At 40.5% G+C, this 23048-nt stretch overlaps 1 protein-coding gene across 1 annotated transcript; it reads left to right on the top strand.

The window, feature by feature from the left end:
- The first annotated feature begins 543 nt into the window (after nt 1–543).
- Nucleotides 544–17150, top strand: LOC141003599 (coiled-coil domain-containing protein 149-like). Its single transcript, XM_073474980.1, is given in 14 exon segments — nt 544–648; nt 2000–2161; nt 2323–2363; nt 3420–3525; nt 3628–3744; nt 4663–4692; nt 4695–4748; nt 4750–4838; nt 6936–7008; nt 7192–7276; nt 7967–8111; nt 9038–9114; nt 14303–14407; nt 15947–17150. Coding segments are annotated over 14 exon segments (1662 nt in total). The 5' UTR covers nt 544–597; the 3' UTR covers nt 16474–17150.
- Nucleotides 17151–23048: the final 5898 nt, after the last annotated feature.

The raw sequence follows: 23048 nt of genomic DNA, 5'->3' as shown, positions 1-23048 counted from the left end.
AAAACTTAAAAAGTATTTGGAGTGCAGCTATATGATTTTAGACATTCCCATGAATTTAATAGAAGTTTCACCATGATTTTATTCCAGAAAATCCATGGCATGAACTGGGGGGCCCTATGGGAGTTGGCGTGGAATGACCCTAATGCAAAATGAGAATTAAGGCCACGGCCATTAAACTTAAAAATCGTAAAAGCTTAAGTGAAGATAAATAGAGCATTAAAAAAAAAAGTAAGTTAAAATATGCTATGTGACGTATACTCTCACTGTGTGCTTTTATTTTGAAGGAGACATTCAATTTCCGTTTCAGGGGGGCGCTCAGGTGCTTTATTTCTGAATGAAGCAGGCTGCCCACTGTTTCAAATCTAAAACTTCAAATTTAAATGTCTATTATTGCTCAATCTAAGGTTCCTAAACGATCTGCACCGGAAGTCGTATCCGTTTTCATTCCGCGAGACTTGACAGCAGAGGCGGAAAAAAAAGTGACGTTGCAGCAGATAAACAAACGGAGGAGAGGCACCTCGGGCGGAGGCAGAGAGGCGCCCTGTATCCTGACATTTAGTAAATATAAATATATATACATATATATATATTGGGATAATGCAGACTTCCAAGAGGAGTGAGGGTGACTGGCAGGGGCTCGTCAGCGAGGTAAGAGAGCGACGGAGACCGTGAACAGCTGTTGCAGAGACGGACTGATTTTTACAGAAGCTCCCTTTCTGTCCATATGGAACGAGCTGTTAGCTTAATAGACAGAGGAGCTGGTTAATATCACACAGAAAACTCTTATCTTTACGTCTTCAGCTAAAGGCTAAACATTGATTGATGAGACAGGGTTAGCATGCTACTTTGTCAGGCCGACAGCATCCGTCTCCGAGTGTGTAGGTTACAGTAACAGTCCTGCCCACCTCTGAACACGCATGGTGCCGTACAGAGCAGATATAACCCACCTGTGGGACCGCGTTTACCTCCTAACACTGCTAGCACACGTTCATTTAAAGCTAATGAGTAAAAGTCGACCTGTGTGGGTTTATTAAAAAGAGACAGGTGCATTTTGCAGGTGAAAAGGCAATGTAAGCCAATAACGACGTAAGTAGCGTAAATGTAAGTATTAAAACAAAAAACAGCGTTTATATTTACATATATTTAGTTTAAATATAGTTATTAAAACGCTCAAATCAATAGCTTTGCAATGCGGAGTGAAACACCACACCTGATCAAGGCAGGGCTCATTAATCCAGTTACTCAAAATCAAATTCCTGTCAAAATAAAAGTCGAATATTTAGATATTGTTGCAGCTTTCAGGGACTGTTTATGTAGCCATGATTAAGAATGGACGTCCGCCCTATAGATGCAGGACATGCCAGGTTGATAAAAGAAGAAAAAATAAAAATAACTGCCAACTATTTTGTTAATTGATTAATCATTTTGGTCATATTTTTTTTAAAGTAAAATTGCTAAAAAAAAAAAATAATAAAAATAAATCACACAGTTTTTGTCATAGTCATGGAATATAATCATTATTCATAATTATTAACAATCCATTAAGTGAGAGAATAGTCATCTGTTTAAAAAATCATCAGCTGCTTTGCATAAGGGATTAGTATGGTTGTGCTACAAACCATACAAGCTTTACTACACACTACTCCTCCTGCACATCCAGCTCCATGGCAGCTGCTACTATTTAATTTGGTTATGAGCTGGTCTGACCGCTATCAAGGTTTACTCTGTTCCTTCTGCTGCGTCTTATCTACACTTAAAACACTTGGCTCCGGTGTGTGTTTATCCACCTGTAGTGAACTGATCTGTTACAGCTCAGTCATTTGACCCATTTCCATCCCAAATTCAGGTCTGTTGGAGATTATAAGGCAAATAACAAGGTGTAATGATTAATGGATGTTATGTACAGGCCTGTTATTAAATTTATTCACATTTTCACGTTTCATATGACTGATTATGTCACTGCCCTCTGTTCTGTCCTTGTGTTTGCCATTTGTTGTAGTTCCTGGTGTGTAAACGCAAGCTGGAGAGTAAGAAAGAAGCCCTGCTCATTCTGTCCAAGGAGCTGGATACGTGTCAGCAGGAGAGAGACCAGTACAAGCTGATGGCCAACCAGCTGAGGGAGCGTCACCAGGGACTCAAGAAAAAGTACAGGGAACTTATTGTGAGTGGCTCAAAGTTTCAAGGTGATGTTATTTGTCCACATGTAGAGAATTTGTCTTTATAACTCTTTTATTAGTACCATCTAATGAAGCAGTCAGTGCATGATGTAACATAATAATTGTATTAGATGATTTTTCTTGTGTAACTCTTTTTATCTTATAGGACGGTGACCCCTCTTTGCCGCCAGAGAAACGCAATCAAGTAAGTTGTCGTTGATGATTTCGAGGACTGTCTTACTGCTTGCCTTCATTATGTTATAGTGTTATTATCATGGCATGGTTGATTCAAACTTCTCTCTCCTTTTCTATGTTGATTTTGAAAAGTAAGGATGACCTGAGATCAAATCAAATACAGGATCTCACCGTCAAACAAAGACAGACAGTCTATTTGCAGCTTGTAGACTTTTTATTGGACAAGACATGTTTCCTATACCAGATAATTATGGTTTGGATAAATGATACGGTGCGTGTGTCTTGTAGTAGTCCTGTAAGGACTCTGCCTCGTGGTGCTTTCAAGGGCACTCCGACAGCCACATGTGAAGAGTTGGCTGCTGCATTGCTGGAGTCTTGCTTTATAGAGGACAAACAACAAATTAGTGCTGTGAAGACAATGCAAATTACATCTCTTTTTATACATACATTTGTACATTGGTTGAAGAAAAATGTCATTGGTGAATTGAAATCTGCACTGAAATAAATACTCTGCATGTGATTTTAAAAAGGAATGACTGAGAGAGGTGTTTTTTTAGTTGTGAATTGGGGAATATTTAGAATTATATTTTGTTTATTATAAAATACTGTATTATACACTTTTTGTAAGGTTTCACATACTAAGTGTCAAAAATTTACTTTACTTCTTAGCTATGATTTTACTGATGTCAAGATATTGTGAAATTAATCATGTCAAGTATATATACCATAGCAAAGACATAACTGTGTGTGTTGTTGCCCAACATAATCCTTCTATCTTTGTCCTTGCGATCTTTTGATCTTGAAAATTGATTTAGTCCAGTGTTTGTTGATGCATGATGCATTCAAAAGCTGTTAATAAAAGCAGTCATTTAATGTATGTTATCAATTGTTCCTGTAAGTGGAGGAAGTGATACCCTAATTGAATGAGTTATATCGGTGGAGTTGGACCTTCCACATGATGGATCAAGTGGCCTGTCACCTGCTGCTTTGCAATTTTAGACTGTGTTGCTTTTCTGTTTCTTTCTCCTTCACTTTATTCACTCCTCTTCTCCTCCTTCTCCTCAGAGTGAACCTGGCTCAGCTGTTGAGAGACTCGAGAGAACGAGCAAAACAGCTTTCCGAGGAGGTGAAGGAGCTGACTCAGAGGCTTGCGGAGGCCCAGGGGGATAACAAGGTGAAACTTAAAAGCAATTTAACGTGACCCTCTCCCTCAAAAAGTGAGTAGAATGTGCTTTAGAGAAGCAGTGAATTGTACATGTTTCTTTTTTTACCACAGCTCCTGAGGATGACCATTACTCGACAGAGGTTGGGGGATGAGGAGGTGGGGGCACGCCATTTCCCCGCGCATGAACGGGAGGATCTAGTTCGACAGCTAGAGAGAGCGAGCCTACAGGTTCACACATTTCCTTTTTGTATTTTTTTATTAAAAAAACAAACAAAAACAAACAAGAAAAACAGCTAAAATTTAGATCACATTTGCACATGCACATACCTCAAAAACATCAACATTTAATTCTTGGTCTCAGCCTGTCAAGAGCCAACGATGAAAGGCTGAACTGTTACAGCTAGCCCTATTTGACTGCACTGACTTTTCCAGGGGCCCAGGAACCCTTTCTGGAAGTAAGAAACCTTAACGTACCTAGGGCAGACAGGGGACTAAATTTAGTTCCTCAGCCCTGGTATCAAATCTGACGAGACACAGACATTTCTGGGGAGTGGTCATTGACAGTGCTAGCGAGGCGTGTGTGTCTTTCTTTTGTGCTGTTGTGTTGAAAAGTTTGTGAAGCATCCAGGTTTTAGAATTTTTAGCTTCTTCTTGTTTTTTAGTGGCCAAACACGTGAAATCATACAAGGAATTTGACTGTTTTGTTTTGAAAAGGGTATTAGTGATACTGAGAGAAATCCTTTGCAGATTTCTTTAAAAATACACCATTCATTCGCATTGTGTTTCACACAGCCATGCCTCATTTCTGGAACTATTCTCGCCTCATGCCTATCGTCACGCGCCACAGTGTTTGCGGTTTTTTGAGGCATTGCTGGTGTTGTTTTGGATTTTATTATTTTGATGAAACATACTTTTCCCTCCTTTAAACCAGCTGCTGCAGTGTTCTTGAACGAGGTACCCTAATTTCTAGCTGCTCTGGTGGAGCCCACTCACTCATCTGAAAACAGTAGATGTGCTCCTAGGTTGCTGATTGCTGAAAACAGTGTAGGCATTCTCAGCAAACTTTACTCTAGTAAACAAAGCTTTTAAATATCTTTTCAGTGGCTTCTCTTACGAATGTTTTTTTGCCTGGTTACCTTTTACTAGATGGAGGAAATGGAGCACAAACATGAAGGCTTCTGACAGACGAGCTGCAGGATGTGAAGTCGGAGCGAAATGTGTTCAGGGACAAGGGCCTACCGAGTAAACGTGGAGCTCAACCACATCTTGGGCAACCGTGAGGCACGCATCATTGATGTGGATGCCCTCTGCATGGAGAACAGGTAAGTGGGGCTTAAAAAGCAGATATCTACCTCACAGAGCCCTCCTCAATAGTCACACTTGTTTCAAGCCTGATACACGTCTAGTTTTTCTAAAATTAGTATTTTCACATTTTTAACAAAAAACCCAGGTTTTTTAAGAAGTGCACCAACTTGGTGACTTCATTTTCAAATTTGTACCGAACAAACCTTCAGGTCACGCATTGTTTTTATTCTCAATTATATCACTGAGCTGAGACTAATACAGCAATATGTCAGTGTGTCGTGGAGCCATTCTATACTTTGTAATGTTAAGCCAACACAATAAATCTTTTTTATATATCATATTAATATACACCGATCAGCTACAACATTAAAACCACTGACAAGGTGAATAACATTGATCATCTCATCACAATGCGATGTTCTGCTGGGAAACCTTGGGTGCTGGCATTCATGTGAATGCCACTTGACATGCACCACCCATCCAAACACTGTTGTGGACCAAGTACACCCCCCTCATCACAACAACACTACCCAATGGCAGTGGCCCCCCCAGCAGGACAATGTGCCCTGACACACGGTAAACACTGCTCAGGAACAGCTCGAGGAACACAATAAAGGGCCCAAGGTGTTTGACCGGGCCTCCAAATTCCCCAGATCCCAATCTGATCGAGCATCTGTAAGACGTGCTGGAGCAGGTCTGATCCATGGAGGCCCCCACCCCCCAACATACAGGACCCAGAGGATCCACTATAAAACGCCCTGGTGCCAGACACCACAGGACACCCTCAGAGGTCTTAAGTCCATGTCTTGACAGGTCAGAGCTGTTTTGGCTGCACAAGGAGGAACCTTCACAATAATAGGCAGGTGGTCATAATGTTATGCCTGATCGGTGTATTGTATCATAGGAAAGCTGAAACATTTTCTTTTACATTTGCTTTCTATTTCCTTCTAATAATTTAAATGTATTTGATTTAATTAATTAATTCAATTATTACTATATTTTTTTTATTAAACTAATGAATAGATCTATTTTACTGCTATTTTATTGACTTAATCTTTGTTAAAACAATAACACAGAGGTTTTTTTTTCTCCTCCCCACTACTTAAAATGGTCATGGGGGGTGATATGTATGTGGTGGCAACCTGCCAAATAAAGAACTGTAACAAGGTACAAGGTAATTAATTGTCATTATACACAGGGTTGCATTACCATATGGAAGTTCATAAGCTCGAAGCTTGAATTTGTGTCGAGGTAATGTTGGTCAGCATCTTCACCTCAAAAGTTTGACGTCAGGGAAACACTGCCCGTCAACGTTTGACTGTGTCTGAACACCAAGCATCGATGTTTTAAACACAGAGTCCACCTCTCCTCATCCAGCTGTGGTCCTGTGCTCTGTCCGCTCAGAACACGGTCCAACCATTGAGTGCAACAGCGACCTGACATTAGCCAGGAGCAGCCTCAAGACCAAGCTGAATTAGCATGGCTCTTATTCCGACTTAATCCAAAATACCTGCTTTCGTCTGCCATAGGCGATACATGTTTTAGCAATGAAGCTGAAAAAATTAAAGTTAAAAATGTAGCATAATTCGGTGGAGCTACCAGCCAGTGCATCTTCATGCACCACCGTTGCTATAGTAAGGATCTGTCTTTCTGTGAGTTTATTCATAGCACTTGCAAATGGGCCTTAGCATCCAGAGATCAATGGACCCACAGCAAAGAGCAACGAGCTGCTATCTGTGTCTGTTCTTTACTCAACAAAGTGAGTATGAGGGGAAAGGGCTGTCATAAAACTGACACAAATAGCTAAGCAACCTGCAACTGCCTTGTCTTAACCACAGGTTTCTGTTTAGCTGGGACTATGGCCCTAGTTTTTGTGAAGTGCAGAGGAACTGAGTCAGACACAGTATTCTCCACCGACTGATGCCCTTTTGACAAAGCAACAGAGTGTTGGACAAAGATCAAGCAGTTTAAAATACATAAAATATATTATTTTGATGTTCTTTCCAAGTTTGTTATTCAGAATATTCATGATTTTCTGAGTTTCAACTAATAGTTTCAGCTATTAGTGTCTGTTACTGCATGTACATATCTGATTGTGATCTTTGTTACTGCAGGTATTTGCATGAGCGTTTTAGCCAACTACAAGAGGAGGTGAACCTGCTGAAATCTAACATCATGAAGTACAAGGTAGGAAGGAAGGAATGCCTCTGTTAAAGTGGAAATGTACAGCTGCTTTTTGATGAAATTAATTGATTTCACAAAATCTGTATTCTTATGTATGTGCACAATGTAAAAGTGGTTGCTTTGATTTGAAATATTTATCAAACATGGCAAGGGGAGCTTTATTCTCTTGTTTTTCCCTCTGCACAGACGGCTCTCGAGAGGAAGAAGAACTCCAGCACATATGGGAAATCAAACAGCAGTCCTCTCACTGGAGTCCTCTCAGCCAAACAAGGTGAAAACACAAACTGTTCAGCTCTCTCTGAATTCTCTTTAAACAGATACCAGAGCTGCTGATCTGGAAACTGTTGAAAGAAATAATGTGCGTACCCTTTGTTTTAGAGCATGTAGAGTAGTTTTTGATAACTTAAACTCTGCAACTGATTCTCCCCTCAATATAACATATTGGTTTCTTTCTTTGTTTCTGGCCGCGCCTCATTGCATTATTTAATAACTCCTGTGTTTTGCCGATCCTTCAAGCCATCGCCCGGACACCAGCTGGGTTACTAATTGTATTCTGAGCGGTGGAGAGCACCACTGGCAGGGAAATGAGCCTGCCACGATGACTGACAGCTGCTGGCAGAAGCAGCACAGTGGGCTCCAAAGTTAAAGTTAGGAGACTGTCACCTAGCAGACAGCTGTTTCCGACTTTCCATCTCTGTCTTGCACTTGTCGTGCTGTTTTCCCCATCTCTTGTTTTATTACTGCTTTTCTGTCTTTTATATATATTTTAAATTCGGTGAAAGTTTTATTGGGGTATTATTGGCGGGTTGTAGGTCAGTACCCAGGATATCATAGTAAATGAGGTCAATTTTTTAATTGATGGCGTCATTAACACTTGTAGCTTCAAGTAAAACTCGCTTTACTTTTATTCTCTTCCCTTCATTTTGTCTTTCTTTCCTCATTCTCTACTCTTCATTTTTAGTCCAGGAGATGCTCCTGGAAGAGCAGGGCTGCAGCCTGCCAGCCACACCTCAGTCCATCTCCGACCTCAAGTCCCTCGCTACGGCTCTGCTGGAGACCATCCATGAGAAGAACCTGGTCATCCAACACCAGAGGCACACCAATAGGTAACTCTTCTTTTTTTCACTTTATCTGCCTGACACACTAGGGTAGGGTTTAGTGGCATTTGGCGGTGAGGTTGCAGAATGCACCCAGCTGAACATCCTTTTCCTCACTCTCCCCTACAAGCCAGTAGGGGCTCCATTCTGGACTACTGTAGAAACAACATGGCCAATAATTCTTAGTTTCAGGTGATTTAAAACAAACGCAATGAATCTGTGTGCTCTTGGGACCTACTATACATTAGAGAGAGGGGAAAACCTGTTCACTTTCAGTTACTCTGTATTCCTTAACAAAAACATTACACTGTTTGCTAGCTAGCTAAAAAATGTACTTAGCCTACTCATGATGTTGGAGAAGCTCTAATTTCTCCTCTTTTGAGAAAAATGTGTTGGCTGAATTAATGGAGCAATATGGCCAAATAATAGAAGATAAAAAAAAGGAGAGACAGAGCCCCCTTCAACCTTCAGGTAACACCCTTTGGTTCAATCTTCCTGTTCAGCTCTGTAACAGTTTCTATGATGAACTCTTGAGAGAAATTCAGCAGCATCATACAACTCAGTTGGGTTGAGTCTATTCCTCAACATTCTTCGAGGAATTCGATTATTTTGCTCAATCCATTTAAGAAGGCAGCCATATTAAAAGTTAAGCCTCCTCAAGTTTTAAGTTATTTTAAATTGGGGAAACTGAGGTTTTAATTTAATCTTAATTTTAAGCTTGTTTTAAGTTTGATGCAACATTATTTAAAATTAAAACAGGATTTAATCGGTTGTAAAAATGAATCGTTGTTGGTGCAACCCAGCCATAATGTTTGCTTGCCTGTTCCGAGAGTCCCTCTCCACCTGCAAGGCAAACACTGAACTGTGAAACATGAATACACACAAATGCTATTTGCAGTTCACAAGTCACCTGACCCACCACTCTTGGCCTGCAGGATCCTCGGAAACAGAGTTGCGGATTTGGAGAGGAAGCTGAAGACGCTGGAGGTTTCAGGACTGTGGAGTCTTCCAGGTGGGTCTCAAGAATGAGTGATGAATCTTTCACAAAAAACTAAAACATTTAAAGTGTACTGCAGTCGTGAAACCACCCCTCCGCGATCTCATCTCAGATCAAACACAGTCCAGTTATGAAACAGATACAGAGTAATGACAATAATTTGACAGTAATTCTGCCTTTCATGCTTAAGAATAGGTAAACACTTCTCGTGGATATAAATTATTTTGGTTTTGTGTATAAAGTAGTCATGTTTGTCAATCACCTTACATATATTTATGCCTACTTTTTTTAAGGTTGTCTGTAATCCAGCTAGCAAACAGACATTTTTAAGAAAATGTTGGTAAAAATGATAGCTGCTGTTTTTCTAGTTCGCTGGCTATAAAGCTGTTGGATATGATGAAGAACTTAATTCTACCTCACTGTGAAGTAACTCATCAGTCTCAACCTCTGTATGTATCCACTCTTGCAAAGACTGTGTGTCACTATTTGTGCATCAGCTTTGAGCTAGTGGGTACCTGCAACTGTACCACACCATAAGTAAACATGACCATGTGACTATGGGTGTGTGTGTGAGAGTTTACCTAAAGTAATTTACAGTTAAGTCATGATAAGCTGTGCAATTTCTGAGCTTTCTAATTAATAATTTGCTGTAGAAATTTGAGATGAAGATTTTTGCTCACACTATGCCTCTCAAATCTCTTGTTTTATCATTTATGTCTTTATGAGTAAAAAAAAAAGGTCTTTTCTCTAAATGTTCTTGCTTGCAATATTTCCCTTCTTCTTTCTTATTTAATCTAAATACATTAATAAGGTTTTATGTTTATAACAGTGTGTCTCTCTCTCTCTGGCTGCATCTCAGGCTTGACCTACCGCGTATCCGTGGGAATTGGGAGTATGTATTCCTTCTGCCCCACTTAGCCCATCCGTGCCCTCCACTATGTCATGCCAGGACAAATCTGGGCAGACGCCCAGAAAGCGTGTCACCTCATGCCCACCGTTTACAATGTGTCAACTCCATTGACCACCCGCTCATGTGTCTGTTCACGATAGCATTGACTCAAGCAGGCTGCCTGAATAATACAGACTCATCCCTCTCATCTAAGTGGATCTGTCTTGAATTTTACAAAAATGCCGGGAGGACAGCATGTTTTAAGGGTAGGAGAGACATTTTAAGATTGCACACTATTGTCTTCTGGTTTAAAATGCGCTCAGAATCTCACAGGCAACAATTTGAATCATAAATCATGTGAGAAGAAGATATGTTGCAGACTGTGTTGTCAGACAAAAGAGAATTTAAATTGATAACCAGATTTAGTATTCTTATTTTTTTCTGGGAATTGCACTCAAATTAACGCATTTAGAACATGAGAGTAAAATGAATATTAAAATGTGCTCTCAAAGATGCCAATATACAATTTTTAAAAAATTCCTTCATGTGAGACAGTAAAGAAATACTCCATAAATTCCTCTTAGGGCTGCAACTACAATTATTGTCATTGCCAATCAATCTGTTGATTGTTTTCTCGATTAATTGATTGGTTGTTTGATCTTTAAAATTTTGAAAAATGTCATGCAGTGTTTCCCAAAGCCCATGATGATGTCCTCAAATATACACAACCCATTTTATCATGCTTACCACAATAAACGAGTAAAGAAACCAGAAAATATTTACATTTAAGAAGCTGAAATCATAAAATTTTGACTGTAATCAAAAAATCTCTTAAACTGATTGATTGATTATCAAAATAATTGTTATTATTAATTTAATAGTTGACAACTAGGCGATTAATCACTGTAGCTCCTCCAACTAGTTTAAACTAGCATTCAAAAAACACAATTACATACACCATATCATTTTATTTGCACTTATATACATTTAGCCAACTGTGCTTTAAACAAACCTCCAATAAGAATCTAAACATTTAACAATCTACTAAATGTAAACTGTTTCAAAAATAGTATCCCAAAATTTATTTGCCAGGAGACAAGACAGTCCACTGAGAAAATAGTTCCCCGCATTCCCCACTGGAGGGAGATGTTGTGCCACGTATGAACCAGACAGCGAGGTGGAGGGGCTGCGGCTGAATGGAGGTGCCCTGTCATGAGACCGTCATTCTCACCGCTATAAAACTGACAAGCATCCATTACTGAAAATGATTGCCCACATTACAAACACATTTAGGGGAATGTGCCGTTATTAGGGAATTTGTAGGCGAGGGGCCCAGAGTGCCTGACGACCACGCTGTCCACCACAGTTGGGGAGACAGAAATATAGAGAGAGATGTGAGCGTCTGTGGCCTCGACGTGATTCGAAGTTGGGCTGACGGATATTAAAGGCAAACAGGATGGGATGGAGGGCCTTGGCTGCCTACCTGAGGCCCGGAGAACACTAGAGGTGACTACGTTGGACGAGAGACAGCCAAAAACAATAACAATGCCGTCGATGCAGTGAGTCCGATAAAGTTTTGATTGATAGATCCCCACCAGTCTCGCTGTTCGCCGCACCCCACACGCTGAATGACTGCAAGCTGAAATGTAACACGGCAGGTGAAAGCCTGTCAGTGTGCAGCAGATATTGAAAAGACAGAGGTGGATACAGAGTGCAGAATATAACTGTGTTTTGGTCCAATGACAGACTCTTGTCAGTTAAGAGGTAGGAATTTCCATGTCATCCCAGAGCTCGACAGTGTATATGATCCGGATTGTTGGAGTATCATATATTGTAGAAAAGTCAAGTGTATGCATATACAAGATGAGGAAGAGATGGTTATACGGCTGGACAGGCAGCTGCCAGTCAGCTTCAAAGGAAGTTGGTAGAGCCTCCTGCCTCCTCCTGGGTGCTGGAGACACACTGCTGTGCTCAGTCTGGGTTTGCTCTTCATACCAGTAACCACCACCGTCACCACCGAACTTCTCTAAGTCCTCTTCTCAAAACTTGAAGACTGCGCCAGGATGAAGTAGCAGAGTCTTAAAGCTACTGGCCGGCTATCTGAGCTTAAGGAAGAGAAATTATGATATATCAATACATATATACCATATCATATATGTCAACCATTAACTGAATCACGAACTACTTTGATTATCAATTGATCAGTCTTGAGTAATCTTTTAAGCAAAAATAGGTACATTTCTCTGATTCCAGCTTCCAAAAATGTAAATATTAACTGTTTTTTTCCTCCTCTATGACAGTGAACTGAATATCTTTGGGTTGTGGACAAAACAAGACATTTGAGGACAACTTCTTGGGCTTTTGGAAACACTGACCGACATTTTTCCCCTTTTCTGACAATTTATAGACCAAACAACTAATCGATGAATTGAGAAAATTATCAACAGATTAATCAACAATTAAATTAACCGTTAGTTGCTACGGAAGCCCTTAAGGGCCATGCATTCATACATTTTATTTCGTCCGTTTTCCCATGATAACGAGTTAATTTCATTTGTTTTCTCGAGATCTCGAGTTATTATCTCGAAATAACAACTGCCGTTTTCCCGAGATAACGGGATAATTTTCTCGAGATCTCGAGATAACGAAACTTTGTTTTCCCGAGATAACGATATAATTAATTTGAGATGTGTATATTATCTGTAATAGCAAGGCATAATGCTATTTCAGCCTGTGTCAGGCCTTGATTGAAAAGATATGTGACGTGGTGATCGATATGCTCCTGCTCCTCTGACATTGCTACATTGAATGATGTTTCCTGCAATGATTTAATATACTACATTATCGTTTTGTTTTCTCAAGATCTCAAATGAATTATATCGTTATCTCAGGAAAACAAAGTTTCGTTATCTCGAGATCTTGAGAAAATTATCCCGTTATCTCGGGAAAACGGCAGTTGTTATTTCGAGATAATAACTTGAGATCTCGAGAAAACAAATGAAATTAACTTGTTATCACGGGAAAACGGAGTAAATAAAATGTATGAATGCATGGCCCTTTAGGGCTTCCGTAAGTTGCAGCCCTAGTTACAGTATGAACCTGTTGCTAATACTCAGCTGAAATTAGTTACTACATATCATTGGCTATTTGAAATAATTATGTTACAATTTAAGGGAAAAAGAAACAAGCCTCAGGTCTACTTCCATGTTAGCATCTCTGTGACACTGCCTATGTTATCGTACATCATGCTCAATGCTAACATCAGCATGCTAACATGTTCACCGTGGTAATGCATAGTACATGCATCATTAATTCACCATCTTTGTTTAGAGTTGTTAGCATGCTAACATTGGTTAATTAGCACTAAGCATAAAGTAATGCTGGGGCTAATGAAAATGTCAATAGTTTTGCAATTATTTGGTCACAAACCAAAGAAATGGGCAAATATTGACTGGGGATTATAATTTATCCTGAGGGGGCATGATTGTTTGTACCAAATTTCATGGCAGTCCATCCAGAAGTTATTGAGACATTTCAATCAAAACCACAAAGCTCATTTTGGCACTCAAGGAAAAGTTAGAGGCTCATTAGGATTCGTTGAGAAAGCATTTTTGAGATATTTCAGTCTGGACCAAAGTGGCTGACTATCCTGAGAGCCATGCCACTAAAGAAAACACTAACAAGGTTTGATACTAAACAATCAAACATAAAGATTGATACCACTGTCTCCGTAAAAGAGGTCGATCCAAACAGCCCACCCCACCCTCTCACTCACTGCTCCCACATCAGTGTCAACACTGAGCATCCATAACAATATGGACTGTATTCATAACAATATGGTCTCCGTTCACCATTCATGATTCTCACGCATCGTGTCACCCAGCCATCCATTTTCTCATTCTTCTGTTTGTTTTTGTGCCTCACACTTGAATGGTCAGAGAAAGAGGCCTATTCACAGGGTTTCTGTGAAGGCTGATGTGCACACTTAAAGGGCTTGAGTGTATGCATGTGTCTATGTGAATACAGTTTTGTGTGTGTATTTGTGATGTCTGGTTTTTCGTGCACGGTCTCCTATGAGTAGCATATGGTGTCAGCCTAAGAGGCGTGCAGCCATCACTAATGAAGACAGATGACAGGGAAATGAAGCCACTTCCTGTGAGCACTGCAATGCATACGTGCGTGATGTTTGTATGCACGATACATGTGCTCGGATGAGCTCCATCCAGTCCTGAGATGCTTGAACCTCTAGAACTCTTCATACCACTTACTTTGTGTTTTCGCTGTCGTGTTTGTTACCTCATTGCGGTCTTACAGGGACACGAGACAACATCACGCTGAATGAAAACCTCCAACCGGAGCTTCATCCAACACGTGCCACGTCTCACCCAAACATGCAGCCCACAGTGCAGCTACCCAAAGGTGAGTGTGTCATCGTGTGCAGCTGGCTTCTCCAGCCATTGATAAGAGCACCCACAGCTAACGGCATAAACACTGCAATTAGCCACTGCGTGCTAAACACTCCTTGCTATCTTCCATGCTTAACCCAAGTCCTTTCCCTTCCCGCCTTCACTCCTCTCTGCCTCTCATTGGTGCAAGCTGCCCAAATGCCATGGCATTTTGGAAATGTGAAGCAAATTCTCGCCCGCTGACATTCAGAAACTTCTGCCGTGTTCTCTTTGAAAGGAGGTGGGGGATGGGGGCCATAAATATGGATGCCAGTTCAAGTAATGTTGCTTTCTTCCTGCATTTTCGTGTGTGTGTGTGTGTGTGTGTGTGTGTGTTTGCGTGCATGCGTGCGTATGTGTGGGAAAAGGTGGCTGGGACTCTATGTGCAGTCTTTAACCTTTTTGCCTGCACATCCACAAATATGGGTCAGTAATCCCCAAAGTGAGAGCATATTTTGGCGAAGGAGCAGAACTAAGCTGTTGCTATTGCCGAGATGCGGGGCGTCACACTTGTCTTGCGTCCCCTTGTCTGGGGCACTGCTGCTATATTTAGCCTGTTGCCATGGAAGCACTTCAGTCACATAAGTAATTGAAATAACTTTCTAGTGGTTCAACTCCAAAAGGGGAAAGTTCTCCTTATGTTTTTTCAGCATATTTAAATTTTTCTCACATAAAAAAGACAGCCGTCATGATAAAGGGATCGACTGGCATAGACCTTATTCTGTCAGCATATTGAGATTTATATTGAGTCTTCATCTGGTTTTCATTATAGTGTCTTAATGCAGCACCACATGTATGAACAAGGTTTGAACGTAGCTGTCTGCCCTGACAATCAACAAATCTTTTTCTACTGAGCCCCTTGTCACAGGGCTTTTTAAAGGAAAGGTTCACGCAATAAAAAAAAATGCAGTCATTATTAACTCAACCCTATGCTGATGGAAAGTCGGGTGAAAGATCATAGTCAAACAAAACATTTCTGGAGCTTCACAGCAAAACAGCTGTGCAGCATTTTTCTAAACAACTGAAGTAGATGTAAATAAATATAAAAATATTTCCATACATCTCTTGTAACGTAGTCCAAGACTCTGGAAGATCCCAAATTGATTTGATAAGACGTTATGTATGCTGTGTTTATAGCTGAAATTGCCACTGTAGCTACTAAGCTCAAAGCGTTAGCCCTGTATGAAGTGGGTGTACAAGCTCAACTACACGTCATGGGTGCTGGTAATTTGTGACATTTTATAGACTAATGATTAATCAACTCATTTAAAAAAAAAAACCTTAGGTTCATCAATAATGAATATAATTGTTTCAGCCCAAAGGAGGAGTTGAAGCAGTTGTAGTAGTTGGTATTAATGTTGCATTTGTTGTTGCCATCTAACACAAGCCAGCAGCAGCCATCTTACTGTCAGAGGAACAGAAAAGGGCAAAAGTACTTGTTTTCTGATGTAGCTATGGCTTTAGATCAAGTGAGTAATTAAAATGACCAGTTGTCTCCTCTTCCCTCTCCCAGTTGTGTCACACGACAGAAGTTCACATGAATCATTGTGGGAATGCCACACCGCTGGCAGCGACCTTGGCACAGATGGCGTCAGCAGGGAAGACGCACCTGCACTGCTCAACAGCCTGGAGCCTCTAGTGGGGTTGGAGACGAATGGGATTGACAGGAGAGGGGGAGAAATCGTGACCCTGACAGAAGATGGAGCCACCTTGGAGCTGGAGGAGGGGCGGAGTCCCGTGGAAGAGGCGGGGCATGAGGTCGAGGGGGTTGAAGATGAAGAACTGGGTTCAACGGTGGAGGAGGGTGAAGAGGCAGCTCTGGCGCTGGGTGTCCCATCCACTGAATCGGACCTTCCGTGGTTTACAATTAAACAAGCCTCTGTTGATCATTCAGAGGTGGATCATCAGCCCCGTGAATCCGGGGACGATGGGTCTAATAATGTACCTGAAGAAGTCTCGATATCAGTGCCAGAGAACAAGACCACAGAGGTGTCGAGTACAGAGGACTGGGACATTCACTGTCAATCTGTGCCGTCATAGTGAAAACTTGGCATGACCTGACATCACCGAAAGACTTGAAAAGTGTATTTAAATCCTTGTCCTTACCTTCCTTATTGATAATTGCATTAATCATCCCAAGTTGCATTCTCACAACGTAGCCTCCGTTCACTAACTCGCTTTTCAACTCTGTTCAGTCAATAAAACAGAACACTTTTCCAGCCACCGTTGACAGAGCTGGAGGTGCACTTTATATCTAGACAGGCTTGTTGCTGCGCAGGAACAGACACTCTTGAAATCAATGGAGCTGCAAACTTCATGCCCTACAGGAAAGATTTAGCTAGGAAAATAACAAATATGGCAGCCTCAACTCCGGTGCCCCACTTTCCCTTCCTCCTTTCCCCTGCGATGAGATAATCCCAATTGTTTGCTTTCTTCTTCTTCCTAAGGGATGCCATTAAATTGAGTACGGCATTTTGTTGTTACTCTCACAGGAGGTCCAAATTGGCTTACCAAAACTTGTAATGAATGTTTTGCACGTATGTGTAAATTAATAATGTTAATATGAGAGATTCTATTGATGTTTATTCATCAGTATGGGTGAATGTTACCAGTCAGTTGGTTTTTATTTTTCCTCATTCAGACGTTGATATTCAGATGAGATGACATGTGCCTTATATGTATTCACTGATATTTATGAATATAAATGCATAAACCAATGCAATATAACATTGTTGTCTTTTCCAACCCCAAAAAACACTACACAAATAAATAATTGTCTAACGATTCCCAACCAGGGTGTACTTGGAAAGGTTGTAGAGAAGTTCAACTAATTTGAAAAAACAGACAAGTTATGAAATAACGGTTAAAATATACAGCTGAAAATGTATGATTACTGATTAAAATAGCTAAAAATGGTTTAATGGTTGAAATAGCCAAAAGTGGTTGAAATAGTAAGCTAAAAGTAATAGTAAATGGTGAAATGGCAAACAAAAAATGTGATTATTAACAACAGTTGTAATAGTTAAAAGCAATACGTATGGTTGAAAGAAGTTGCTAAACAGCAAAAATGAATAGCTAAAAAGTTTAAATAGTTAAAAATAAACAAGTTGAAATGGCTAAACAGTGGATAAATGGTTGAACTAGCTAACTAAAAGGTCCAGCTGCATCCACTCCATCAGGTAATAGTACAAATACAAACTTGACCACACTTTGTGCGATTGTATGAGAACATGACTAACAACATCCACTTTAAATAACTTTTTAAATAAGGTCAAGTTTAGAATCGATGTTAAAGTGAAGTTTGATGGGTAATGTGGGGCTTGGTGTCTGTCTGACAGAGAAAGGCACTGTAGGGAACTACTGGTCTAGTGGCACTGAAAGCTTTTGATTGATATTACGATCAGCTCAGTCCTTAAGCTAGGAACCACACATGCAGGAATTTCATCTGATCAAAACTTCAACTCTGACACAGAGGCTGACTTTGTGAACTTGGTGTAATATTTGTTTGAGCTTTCACACACAAATGAGGTTTGTTTGATGGCGGTGTTCTGAAGCAGAAAATGAGCCCATATCCGTAGAAAATCGCTCCGTCTAATTTCTAAGCGTTCACAAGGTTGGTCTCTCATTAATTCTAAAGGCAGCAGCCTCAGTCTTTTGATTGTTTTACAGATTAGAGTAGCTTAACTTGATTCTCTTCTTTCCAGCCTTGGGAGAGAATTGTTCCTACATCACAAATCTACATTGACGTGTCTAAAATCCTAAAAAAATATTCAAATTCTATTTTTAGTCGAATTAGCATCTGAATTCTTTGGAAGATATATTTTGGGTGTCTGTGTACAAGCTTATCTTGTATTATATACCACTGTTTTTGGTTTTGGTTTTGGCCAAAGAAGGTTTTTCTCAGCTCACTCTAATATATATGCTAACACATGCACAACAAATGCATCAGTATCATTCTATAACTGAAAAGCCAAAGATAAAGGCATCAAAATGTTTCTATTAACATAAAATGGATGCGCAGACACACCCGTTTTGTCTTGCAGCCAAAGTCCAGAGCCCACTGTGTATAGAGAATCAGTAGTGAGGCCTGGTCTTCCTGCACGCAGGTGACAGCTGGCCTCTCCAGGCAAACGCAGCGTCAAAGCCAGAATCCATGAACTGCTTATTCTGCAGAAGGCCACTTGCTATTTTTAATCTCTGACACAAAATAGAGGCGAGGAGAGAGGAGCAATTCGAGATGGGAAAAGACATGGTGTGTACCCAGAGTCGGCCCTGTGCCAGGCAGCTGATCTGGCACACTGTAGCAGGCCTTTTTTTTTTTCCAAGGAGTTTGTTAAGTTTATAAACCAGATGGAATGTGGACTAATGAAATTGCAAGAGGATACCAGCTTGCCATCGGGTTTCTCATGAAAACACAGTAGTGAGATGCATTGTCTGATTCAGGGTAGATGTGACTGTTAAAGAAGTGAGTCATATAAGCTTACATCCCTCAACCATTAGCCATCACTTTAAGCTTTCCCTACAAGGCGTCACTTTGCTTTTAATCTTCTTTCGGCATCAAAATACATTTGTTTTTTCATGATCATCTGAAAAACATTTCAGCGTAACATTTCATCAGGTTAAAGAGAAATAAGTGTGATCCCAAAACTAAATTAAGTGCGAACAGGGAATAGAGCACTGTTGATAAAATCTGCCGATTTTTGCTTACAACAGTTACATCAGCATCGGTTTATATGTATAAACAATAAATTCATGCATTATCTAAAGGTGAACTATGTAGTTTTGGGGAAGAGATTTTAATCGGAAGAGTAAGATCTTCATTGACTAATTTCTCTTCATCTCTTTGTTTTCATGATTGAATAAACTGAATAAACAAACTGACCTTAAAGGACGACACAGTTTCATACTGTTGAGTATCAGTCAGGCTGTACAAGAAACCCCCCAGTGTTTTAAATTAGTGAATTCCCTCTATCAATATTGGATGGCAGATTCAGCTTACATAGTGATTTCCAGCTCCAGCTGCAAAGAGAAAATGCTCTAGCAGTGTATTGGTGGTTTACTTAATCAAGAACTACATGAATGAACCTCATATAACCACGCAAACAACCAGCACAGACACACTCTATGGGCTTTTATACTTGCGAAAGATTCATCCGAGACGTTTCCCCTCTGACCCATTACCTGTCAGGATTTCATTGGCCAGTATTTGGTCTTGTCACACAGCTGAAAGATTCAGGCTGCCTCTCCAGACCCCAGAGAGCAAAAGAGGATTGCTAAGAGCTGTTGTAGCCAATCATCACCACCACTACAGATAAAATGAGGCTACGGTAGCAGCAACTAGCTCATGCCAAAACTAATCTTAGCCTCTTATCTGTGACAGCGACATCCCGTACTAGAGGGCAAGTAAAAGATGTGCATTGCGAAGTGCTTCGATTGGCCCCGTGCTGCTTAAATCACACAGGTGTGTGTTTGCCTCTGTGCTTAAAAGAGAGATCAAGGGAGGAATAATTTGTATGTGTGTGCACGCCTGTCCTGTGATTTTTGCAGCTTTGTACCTAGCTGCCATCCTTTCATGTTTTAGACGTTGAGATGAGATGTACCATATCATATAGACCGCTAATCTTATCACAGTATCAACTTGCTTTGTTCTGATCCCCCCCCCCCCCAATTTATCCTACCCTGGAGCCTGGGTAGTGGGAGAGACCAGCCAGGTCACAGCAATGCTCACTGGCTCTAATAAGTGTGACCAGCGAGGGTTTGACACTCCATCATCTCTTGGTCCCCCAAAGGTTTGAGGGATGGAGGTGGACAGGGGCATGTGGAGCCAGCAGTTTCCAGGCCAGCCACTCAGCAGGGTTAATTACTATACCAACCAGATGCCCCTTCCAGTGATGGTCAGCGCCCTTATGATCCATGCTTCATTCGCTCACCTTGCTTTTTTACGCTTACCTGGGTTTTATCACGAGGCGCCTCTGAGACACTCGTGGAGCTCTGTAGGTTTGCTCCCTGGCTGCTCATTTTGAGGAGTGTAACTTTCTGCTCTGTTGCTGACAAGACTGTTATTATCTGAGATAATAGACAGAAGAAAAAAGCAGGAAAAATATGTCAGTCATCTTTTCCCTGCTTGTTTCATGCAGAGTTAATAATTCTAACGTGTCATGGATACGATATGCATAACTGCATCATTTGCTCAGTTTGCACATTAAAATTAAAGAAACATCCCAACATTGTTGGGAAACGTACTTTTTGTCCACACTCACAGAGTCAAGTGACAAGATTGATATGCCAGTCTCATATTTGTAGGCCTAAAGCTACAGCCAGCTAGCTTAGCATTAAACCTGGACACAGGAGGAGACAGCTAGCCAGGCTAAAAGTAACATTAGATGTTATTGGTGAACTGTAGTGCGGAGTCCCAAACATATTTCCTCATGGGGCAATTGCATTAGAAATTTTCACAGATTTTGAACATACACTAAAACTGCCATCAGCCTTCATATTAATATATAAGTTTCCTTGATAACAGAAGACTGCTTCCCTGCTGCTGCCCATGGTTCTTCGTCCCCTGTGACCTACCTCAGTATTTTCCAGCTATCCTGGAGGCAAAACTGAAACTGACTGCAACAACAACAACAACATGGCTCCCAAGGCCTCGCTGGGAAGCAAGGCCGGCAAAGTCGCAGGACGTTGGAGGAGCGTGATCTTGTGAACGGCAGATAAGCAGAAAGGCCACGCCGAGGGTCAGCACGTAGCCACGACGTACAGTCAGATCTCCATTAAGATAGGAGATGGTGGGCCAGTGTGATAAGAGCCGACAGGGCCGAGTGATGTGATATCAGCGATGGGGCACCAGCAGCAGATGACACTGGCCCCGACCGGGAGGGGAATCGGGGTCGGGCCAAACTTGTCCTGGACGTCGGTATAATGAGGTGGTCCTCAATTATCTTGATTGAAATGCCACAAAATTTGGGCAATTCCAGTGAGAAATCAATAAGGCTGATATTTGAAGTTTAAATTGTAAAGGTAAAAAAAAAAAAAACTCACATTTAGTCCAACTATATTAACCCAAAAGATGTAGGTTGATTTGTGTTACCATATACAGTGTATTGCTGCATACTGCAATTCATCAGTGTAGGAAGAGTTTAGTTTCACAGAATGGCAAAGTACTTCTTGATTTAACTTGGTTTGAAAGAGTATTTTCTTTAATCTCTTACAAACAGTAATCCCTTCATTATATAATCGTTAACAGCTGTTTCCAGGCAAGAATGAGAACGTAAGTAGATATCAATGTAAAGATTTATTCAGGAAAGTAAGCTCTAAGTAAGAGTCTCTTAGATCGTTGCGGTTCGACATTTCCTCTCAAATGATTCTTTACTACATAAGACGGTGTGATATCAGTCAGTTCAAGGTAAGAAAGTGGTCAAAGTGTTCTTGGTCGCAGTTTGTTTGCCAGGTGCTCAGTCCATTTGTTGTCATTTTAAGTCCCTTTGTAGTTGTTTTATGTCAATTTGTAGTCATTTTTAAGTCAATTTGCAGTCATTTTTGGTCCCTTTGTAGTCATTTAAGCTTTGATATGGATACAAAATTAACAAATGGCAGATACTGAACATTAAATGAGTGTGATCAGGATCAGGGACAAACAAAAACACATAAAGACATTCCTACTTAAAACTGAGCTCTGTGACTTTCCAAAAACAAAACAAATTAATTTTTTAATGCTCACTTCAAACCGAGGCTCTGGCCCAGGGGCCTCTGAACACTCAGACCCTGTGCCGTTCAGTAATTTGTCAATGCTCCAGTAACAAAACTATTATAAGGAAATCCCCTCTATCATATTTTCTATTCTGGACAGATGTAGCTATTGGCATTTTTATTCTATTTTGTGTCCCGTCCTTTAAACCTGGGGGTTGCAATTTGAGTTCATGTAGCAATAATTCTAAATGATTAGTCCCCAGTATTGTCCATGCTCTTACCGCCAGCTCTGCAACTGTGTTTGCCAGACCTATTTCATACACAATTGGACTGCTACTTAATAGCCTGTGAAAGAGAGATGGACAGAACAGGGGAAAATCCGCGGTATTTTAAATTATCCTTGAATATTAGAGCATTATGACTTTGTTGTAACGTTGACTTCTCCTTAACCATCACCATCAATCCCCCAGCTATAAGCAATGAGCCATTTGCCATTATGCAGCTTGTTAGCAATGTCCAGGCTGTGTAATTACCTGTGTCAATGGCAATGATTGTCTTCACTGACAGATTATTCATCACTTTATAATTGTAGAGGTTGAAAGAAGGATTTTTAGCTCTTCTAACAGAGCCTAGAAGTACAAATTTTTCATGCTCATCACTTTTTCTGGTTACATACTCCAGACTGGATGAAGCGTTTATGCATGTCTGCAGAGTCCTGCAAACTAAAGTCCTGATAAAAGAAGAAAAAAGAAAAATACTTCCTATTCATTCTGGGTGGAAATTTAAAATGCATCCAGCATTATGTGAAAAAATGACAATAAACTAAGATATAAACATTATAATAAAAATCTGGATTTCAGGACTTATTTCCCTATATGACTATATGACTGTAGACTAATTGGCCCATATGTCTGGAGGTGATGAGC

Source organism: Pagrus major, chromosome 10, assembly GCF_040436345.1.
Source record: "Pagrus major chromosome 10, Pma_NU_1.0".
NCBI lineage: Eukaryota > Metazoa > Chordata > Actinopteri > Spariformes > Sparidae > Pagrus > Pagrus major.
The sequence above is the reverse complement of the archived record's forward strand: the minus strand, read 5'-3'. Positions and strand labels throughout refer to the sequence as shown.